This window comes from Ursus arctos, unplaced genomic scaffold (genome assembly GCF_023065955.2).
Source record: "Ursus arctos isolate Adak ecotype North America unplaced genomic scaffold, UrsArc2.0 scaffold_23, whole genome shotgun sequence".
Lineage (NCBI taxonomy): Eukaryota > Metazoa > Chordata > Mammalia > Carnivora > Ursidae > Ursus > Ursus arctos.
In genome coordinates, this window is record NW_026622908.1 from 32,106,173 (window position 1) to 32,114,596 (window position 8,424).

The 8,424-nt window shown below is 55.9% G+C and overlaps 1 protein-coding gene across 50 annotated transcripts in view; it reads left to right on the top strand.

The window, feature by feature from the left end:
* Nucleotides 1-8,138, top strand: part of MADD (MAP kinase activating death domain) — a 42,657-nt gene extending 34,519 nt beyond the window's left edge. For 34 of the 50 annotated variants that reach the window (XM_026511961.4, XM_044388932.3, XM_044388926.3 and 31 more), the window contains 6 exons: nucleotides 1,934-2,098; nucleotides 2,343-2,415; nucleotides 2,554-2,660; nucleotides 4,772-4,841; nucleotides 6,751-6,797; nucleotides 7,128-8,138. In XM_026511961.4, the coding sequence (XP_026367746.2) occupies nucleotides 1,934-2,098; nucleotides 2,343-2,415; nucleotides 2,554-2,660; nucleotides 4,772-4,841; nucleotides 6,751-6,797; nucleotides 7,128-7,232 (567 nt within the window). In that variant the 3' untranslated portion in view covers nucleotides 7,233-8,138. The remainder of the gene's footprint in view (nucleotides 1-1,933; nucleotides 2,099-2,342; nucleotides 2,416-2,553; nucleotides 2,661-4,771; nucleotides 4,842-6,750; nucleotides 6,798-7,127) is intronic. The other 16 variants (XM_044388945.3, XM_044388947.3, XM_044388948.3 and 13 more) reach the window with 1 other exon arrangement.
* The last annotated feature ends 286 nt before the right edge of the window (nucleotides 8,139-8,424 follow it).

Below are 8,424 nucleotides of genomic sequence, written 5' to 3' on the forward strand. Positions count from 1 at the left end.
AACTCTTAGGTCGTAGATTAACCCTGGTAGTCTCGTGTGTTCCTTTTTCGTTCACTTCATATTTATGGAGCACGTAGTATATGCCAAGGTGCGCTGGGTATGTGGTTATAGCAGTGACTAAGGGAGACACGGTCTCGGTTGCCCTTATGGGGTTGACAGGCCCTTGGGGAAGTCAGCTTACGAAACAAAGTGTCATAAAGTATGATGAGCGTTATGAGAGAAGATGCGCAGGGGGCAGGCGGTAGGAGAGCACATAGCAGAAGGTCTCGGAGATGTGGATGACTCCTCAGAAGTGACCTTTGAGGGGCACCTGGGTGGCTCAGTCGTTGAGTGTCTGCCTTCGGCTCAGGGCGTGATCCCGGAGTCCTGGGATCGAGCCCCGCATCGGGCTCCTCCGCTGGGAGCCTGCTTCTCCCTCTCCCACTCCCCCTGCTTGTGTTCCCTCTCTCGCTGGCTGTCTCTCTGTCAAATAAATAAATAAAATCTTAAAAAAAAAAAAAGTGACCTTTGAGCTTAGACTTGAAAGAAGTATAAATTAATGACTAGAGTGGAGGAAAGGGAGAGTTCCGGGGTATTTGAGGTGAAACAGACTCAGTGATGTAGTGAGAGGGAAAAGAAGGAGTCTCGCATCACTCCTTCATTTCTGGCTTGGGCAGCTGGGTGAATGGCGATACCATTTACTCAACTATGGGACTCAGAAGGAGGATCTGCCCCGGAGGACATGCTGACTTCAGATTTGGACATGATGAGATCAGAGCACTGCCATGAGCCATCCAGATAGAGAGAGGTTCAGGAGCTCAGGACAATGGGTCTTGTATGGAGAAAGACTTGAGAATCATCAATGGGGTCATAATATCCTTGTTACATTTTTTATATTATAATTATAGTGTTGTTACAGCATCTAATTCTAGGGTACTTCCTATGTGCCCGGCTTTGTCCTAAGAATTCTTTGCACATTGACTTATTTAATCTGCACATGAGCATATGTAGATGCAGTCCACCTTGTTCAAAGTGACACAGCTAAGTAATGGGACAGCTAGAAACCTAACATAGTCTGATCTTAAGAGGGAGAATATTGAACAAGAAGAGAATGGGAAGGGGGCACCTGGGTGGCTCAGTCAGTTGAGTGTCTGACTCTTGATTTTGGCTCAGGTCATGATCTCAGGGTCATGAGATGGAGCCCCACATCGGGCTCCACACCAGACGTGAAGCCTGCTTACGATCCTCTCTCCCCTCCTCCCTCTGCCCTTTCCCGCCCCCCACTCAAGCTCACTTGCCTGCGAACACAGGCTTACTCTCTAAATAGTTAAGTAAGTAAGTAAATAAATAAATAAATTAAAAGGACTTATAGTTTTAAAAAGAGAATGTGAAGGAGGAGTTTGCCTTTTAATTTATATCACCCTGTATTATATATTTTTTGCAATAAGCATTGCCCATGTGTCACTTAGGTGATGAATTATTTAAAAGATTTATGCAGAACTAGGGCTGAGCCAGCATTAGAAAATGCATTGGTTCCATTTTTTTCTCCTTGGTTAAGCCTGCCATAATCCCCTGCCCTTGCGCTCATCCACAGAGATGATTCCTAAGGTTGGCACATGGCGTGAGTCACCCTCTTATGTCTAGAGCATGTAAGAGGTGATAGACGCTGGTTGAAGTGAGAGTAGAAACACTGATTGTGCGTCTTTCCCTGCTCGCAGCTCCTCTCAGTGATTCCTTTTCTTGCAGTAAACCTCCTAGTGGACAGTAGGTCCAGCAGGTCAGTGTTTGTGTCCCCAGCAAAGGAAGACGGTGAGCATGAGCGGAGAAGCTGGCCACGGGGAGCCTCCCAGGACCGGCTGCCCCATCCTTTCCGCCTGGGAGACAGGGTAGCGTGGCCTGGGCTGACGGAGACGCAGCGACAAGAACCGCTGAAGCGCTCCGTGCCCTCCTGCAGGTGTGCGATGACTGCGTGGTGTTACGTAGCAACATCGGGACGGTGTACGAGCGCTGGTGGTATGAGAAGCTCATCAATATGACCTACTGCCCCAAGACCAAGGTGTTGTGCCTGTGGCGTCGAAACGGCTCGGAGACCCAGCTCAACAAGTTCTATACTAAGAAGGTACCCAGGAGCTCTGCCGGGCGGAGGGTGGGTGTTGAGGGCAAAGTGTTGAGTTTCTTGCGAGGAAGTTAGAATTCCACAGTCCATGTCGAGAGCCCCACTTTGGCCTCCGGCGGTTGTGTGGGACACATAAAGCTGTCCGGTGCCCCGGCATCGGCCCCGGCGCTTGGCAGCGGGTGGAGAGCCGAGCAGGGGGACCCTGGAAGGCTTGGATGACAGGACAGCTCTCTCCCCGGTGCTGCAGTGTCGGGAGCTGTACTACTGTGTGAAGGACAGCATGGAGCGAGCCGCTGCCCGACAGCAGAGCATCAAACCCGGTGAGAAGGGACGGACTCCCCGAGCCAGGCCTTCTGTTTGTTTCCATCCGTCCTCTGAGTGTCAGAGGCCTGACAAGGAGGTCAGGCACGGGGTTCCCCACCTCCCCCATTAGCTGATGACCTCCTCCCCCACCACAGGCCCTGAACTAGGTGGCGAGTTCCCAGTGCAGGACATGAAGACTGGTGAGGGTGGCTTGCTGCAGGTCACCCTAGAAGGGATCAGTCTCAAGTTCATGCACAACCAGGTAGGTGTGAGCGGCAGCACCGGCCGCCTGGCCCTGTTGTTCCGTCCCACCTGCAGTCAGGCTCGGTCTCCGGGTCCCGGTGCTTTCCCAGTGAGCCTGCGGGCCTAGTGGGAGGATGGGAGCAGCTGGACCAGAGAGAGAAGTCGGGGGGGCACAGTGCGTTGGCGAAGGTGCAGTGGGGAGCCTCTCTGGGAGGCGGGGAAAGAGAGGGAGCCTCAGTGGCTAGGCTGCCTCCGTCCATTAGACTCAGCACAGTGTGAGTGGGAGCGTCTCACTTGGCCCTTCTTCGCACAGTGTCTGCCTTCCCCTCTTCCCAGGGTGTGCTTCTGCTTGGTGGTTTTGCTTTGAGAGTCTAGACCAGCTGATCTCCTCGCGTGTTTCCGGTGTGCGTGAAGCTTGTGTGCGTGTGCGTCTGCGTGTGTGTGTGTGTGTGTGTGTGTGTGTCTGTCCTATCTAGAGTATGTGTGTTTATTTGCCTGTTTTTCCTGCTGATTCTTCTTCCTATTCTTTTCATCCCTCTGAGTGTCCCCACTCTGTCCCCTGCCCCACAGGCCCCATCCCCTTCTTTTGACTGGGGAGCCCTTCAGAATACATCCTTCTCTCACTGTGATTCCACCAGAGGAGCTGACTTTTTTTTTCTCTTGGTCTTTTAACACAGTGTTACTTTTCCTCTCAGTGGACATTCCTTAAGCTAATTCCTTTCTGAGGCCAGCGCATCATCTCAGGTCCGTTCCCAGTTCTGACTCTTCACACAAGTGCCTTCCCTACCCTCCCCTGACGTCCTGGTTCCTCTCCTTGAGGCTGTGAGCCAGGTCTGAATGTGTGAGCGCCACAGCCCCGGGCCAGGCAGCAGACACTGAGGGGAGGTGACCCTCTGGACTCCGTGCCTCTCTTCCTCCCCTCGCCATTTTAGTTTCTTCTTTCAGGAACCTGACCAGGCAGCTTTGGTGTGATGGGAAACAGCTGCTCGGGCAGTGTATTTACTATCCGTGACTTTAATATATTAAATAGCATACTTGAGACCTTAGGGTCAGCCCAAGGAGAGGTTTACTGAAATACTTTTCTGGATCACGAAGGTGCCAGCACTTCTTGGGGAGCAGGCTTCTGACCGCCTTTTAGTGCCATGGCTCCCCCTGATGCCTCACCTTCCGAAGAGGAGATCTTGTTAAACAACAGCCAGCCCCCTTCTGGGTCCCCCTCTCTGGACAAACCCAGTGTCTGACCAGTCCACGGATTTGTACAAGCTGGTCGGTAGTTTAAGGCTTTGCCCTAGAAGACAGATCCTGCAGAGATGGGGAGTCAGGCCCCGACTGATCACAAGAGAATGGCCATGGGGTCCGTGTTCCACCACGAGCAGTCCGTTGGAGTTGAGGAAGCACTGGACCCGCTTGTGGAGTCCTGCAGGGTGGAGTAACAGACGGGTCTTTGGAGTCAGGATGTGCTTGGATTCAGAGCCCAGCTTCGTTACTCATGGGCAGATAAACTTTCTGATCCTGTGTCCTCCTCTATAAAACGAGGGTCGTACTGCACACTGGGCCACGTGGATGTGAGGATTGCAAATAGGATTCGTAGAACTCTCGTAGTTGCTCCTAAGCGATAGCCGTTATTCTCTCACCGTGTGCTTCTTGGGAGAGCCTGGATTTTGTTTCAAGGAAGATATGAACACCTCCCACCCCAAGGACAGTCCGAGGGGAGCTTTGCGCCCGTGCCAGCCCTCTGCGCCGGAGGACGATGCATGGAAGGGTGGAGAGCTGATGGGCTGAGCGGGGAGACCCCCGGGGCACCGTGTCCTCCAAGCGCTGCCCTGGGCAGAGGGTATGGGCGGGCAGCCCAGGACAGCAGAGGGGCCTTCGGGTTGGGTTTGACCATTAAAACTAACGCCTTCATTTCTCTCCCATGCTTTCTCCTCCGGCCAGGAGCGGAAGGTACATGCCCTTTCTGCTGTCTTCGCTTCTTAGCTCTTTTGAGTTGTGTGTGTGTGGATTCTCCGGCCCTCCCTCTGGGAACTAGGTCTTCTGTGCGGGGGCGGGGCTGTAGCTGGGAGAGCGGGCAGTTGTGGGGCAGGGGGAGAGCCTCTGGGCCTGACCCCGCCCTCCCTCCCTCTCTTGCAGGTTTTCATAGAGCTGAATCACATTAAAAAGTGCAATACAGTCCGAGGCGTCTTTGTCCTGGAGGAATTTGGTAATTACACTATTTTGCTCTTAGGTCTGGACTCACATGGCAGTAACTCAAACCTCGGCGCTCCAGAGGAGGGACTAGAGGCAGAGAGAAGAGCCACCTCTGCAGAGAGGTCAGGAGGCTTAGGAGTGATAGGGAAGAAAAGGGAACCCGCGATGAGCGAGGGGAAGGAGGAAGAAAGAAGAGCCAGACAGTGGCCTCTAGGGAATGGGTCCCAGAAGAGCAGATAGCCTTAGCCAGGGTTCGAGTTCGGAGACACTCCTGCGGAGGCTCAGTGAGCTGGCGCCACCTTCCCTTCTTGGCCAGCTGGTGGTCAGAAAGTTCTGGGGCAGAGCAGACAGGCAGTTTCCAAGCTCTGATGTGTTCATGTCACCTGCTGAGCTCCTCCCAGCAGCCCAGTGCTCCATCCGGCCACCCCAGTGCCATCCAGGTGTCCGCCTGGCCCCTGTGCTGGAGGAGGGGCGTGCGGTGGTCCAGGCAGCCTCATGCTAGAGGGCAGGAAGCCTAGTGGGCCTCAGAGGCAGGCAGGGCAGTCGTCGCTGGTCCCCGCAGCCAGGCGCTGATGCTGACTGGTGGCCCTGACGCTGACCGGTGGCATAGTGGGTTCTCACCCCGGGGCTTTGAGTTCCTGCTGTGTCTGTGCTTCATTCTTTTGTGCCCCTCATCGCTGCTATGAAAACCTTCGTTCTCCAGCAGGTAAAGTGACCTCGGCTCGTGCTGCCTCCCCCCAGGCCCCGCCTGGGCCCTGCCGCGGGTGGGATGGGCTCCCTTCAACCAGACCAGCTGCTCACATTGCCAGTTTGTCTCATCCCTTTTCTCCCCACCCTCTTCCTCCCAGCCTCCCCCCCCCTACTCGTGCTGGCTCACTGGTTCTGAGTTTTCTCCCCTGTGTGCTCCCTTCTCTCTTCTGCCAGAGAGATATTTGGGGGAATCTTTCAACTCAGGAGAAGGACCTGGGCTTCTTGCTCTGCCTATGATGAGTTTATTCCCTGTTAACCCTGGGTCCCCCGAATTCTACCTCCCAGGGTCAGAAGAAGGTGTGGCCAACTCTCATCCTACCTTTTCTGGCCCCCAGGGGGATGCCACACCCCTCTGCTCCCATCTCCAGGGGCCATCAGGATGGCTGAGCCCCGGGGGGCCTTCCTCCTTCCTCTGGCCAAGCAGAACCCCTGCATGGCTGGAGCAGGGGTGACTTAGTCTTGCATTCCGGGCTGTGGACATGTGTGTATTTTGCCTGATGCTCCCTGTCACCTCCCTCCCCGGGTGCTGTACTCGCCTGTCTTCTGCTCGGTGTGTCTGCTCCAGAGCCCTCTGACGCTCTCCCTCACACAGGCAGGCCTGGGCCTCTCCTGCCACTCAGGGAAGGAAGCTTACAAGTCTGCTGGGTTTTAGTATCATGCCACTTCTTCATCCAGCCTAAGGACCCTCTGCGTAGGGGCTGGGAGTACAGGGAACCATGCTTAACATGAACAGAGTGTCGGGCTGGTGACAGGGATGAGTTCTCGGGCATCTCAGCAAGGTGAGGCGCAGGCTAGAGACAACTCTCTTCACCCGACCAACATGAGGGGACGCCCCACCGCAGCTCCTCGGGGCCCTGGACAGTAGCAGCGAGCAGGCCGGTGAAAGGCCCGCCCGCGCCCATGCTGAGGCTCTCACAGAAGCGGCTAGTGTCGCAGCCATCGAGCAGGGAGCCACAACAGACCCCACAGGTCTGGCTGAGGAGTCTGGGGCAGTGTCCTCTCGTCCAGCAGTGGCTGGGCAGGAGCTGTCAGAGCGTAAGCTGCTGCAGCCACTGGGACAGGCTACCGTGGGGAAGGGGACCCCGGTGCCGGGCGCTGCCGCCTGGGGGAGCCTGGCACTATCGCTCTTAGTTTTGAACTTTCTGTTTTGTCTCTTGCCCGTCCGGTTTTAGTTCCTGAAATTAAAGAAGTGGTGAGCCACAAGTACAAGACACCAATGGTGAGTGTGGCACCCAGCCCCGGCAGGCCCGTCTGCGCAGGCTCCCCGGGGACCTTCACACCGGCGCGGGGCGGGCTCTCTGAGAGCATGGGGTCAGGCGGACTAGGGATGATTGGAGAGCTGAGTGTGGTCTAGATGCCACAGATTCAACTGAAGCCGAAATGAGTCTTCAGCCCTGGGAGAGACACACACACACAGATCCCCTGTCCCACCAGCCAGCTGTGAGGCCTGAGCCCCTCCCGAGGGCAGAGTTTCCTGCTGGGCAGATCTCCCCTCGGAGATGTTGGACTCTCAGGAATCTGATCCGTCTGGTTTTTCTCTCCCCTCTAGGCCCATGAGATCTGCTACTCTGTGTTGTGTCTCTTCTCGTATGTGGCTGCAGTTCATAGCAGTGAGGAAGATCTCAGGACCCCACCCCGGCCCGTCTCGAGCTGATGGGAGGGGTTAAGAGCCCCCCAGTGGAGAGGATGCCCTTGCGTCTTCTGTTCTCAAGGGCACGACGCTGCGTATGTGTTCTCTGCAAGCCCCTCGCCTTGGCTTAGTTGGTTCACAGTTGTGTGTCTCAGAGTGTCTCAGTGTCTGTCACAGGGCTCAGCCGGTTTCCTCCCCCTGCTCCCTCTCCACTCCCAGGAGACCAGCTCACTGTCCCCTCAGGACTCAAGAGTGATGTCTGTCTGTCTTTTGGGCCAGTGGCTTCTGAGAACTCTGAGTACAGTAGGAGCCCACCATTGCGTGTCCCAGAGACATTCGTGTTGTGGTTGCTCGTCCTTGGCACTTTGAGCCTCCAGTACAGGACTCTGGCTCTCCGTCCTCTGGGATCCGGTGTGACTGGGTGCTGGGCGAAGTTCCACTCGGTACAGAGGGAGGGAAGCTTGGGGCCTATCCTCTCAGATGAGGGGTGGGCAGGGAGAGGCAGGGAGAGTCACGGGCAGCAGGGTGAGTGGCAGCCTCCCTCCTTCCTTATGCATTTCCCAGGCTGGTAGCTGCTGCCCGCCGCGGCCCCCACCACTGCCATGGGGCAGCGCCGAGGGGCTTCTCTTTGCTGAGCAGCAATTTCCCTAAGGTCTGCTTGCCTTTGGCATGAGAGAGCAAAGTGGTTGGGCTGGGAGAGTCCCGGAGACCACTGGCTACTGTGCGCAGGAAGCAGGGTGAGGTGGGGCAGGGCCAGGTTCAGTATACGCGGTCAGTGTCTGCAGGCAGTATCTCCGGGCACTGGGTGCCAGAAGGGAGAGATGGCCTTGGCCTGGGAGTGGGCAAGAGATGATTGTACATAGTTCAGCTCTACATTATTTATAGAAAATGTACAGATGTGTGAATGTGAAATAAACGTCCTTAACTCTCCTTGGGCTCCTAACTGCCTTGTATTTAACGATGCCTCCTCTCCACCCAGGCCTGAGGAAGGCTGTCCCCGGACTCGACCAAGGCACCTCAGGCCTAGAAGGAGAGAGATGAGATCATGCCCATCTGAGTCCCGGCATGCTGAACCCCCAGCCTCCCACCCACTGACCCAGCAGGGCCCCTCACCTGGCTTCCTGGGCTCCCAGGGAGAGGTTAGGGGAGGGACTTCCTGCCTTCTGCCCCCTAGCCCTGCAGGGGGCTGCTGTGCTAAGAACTGGCCACCAGAGGA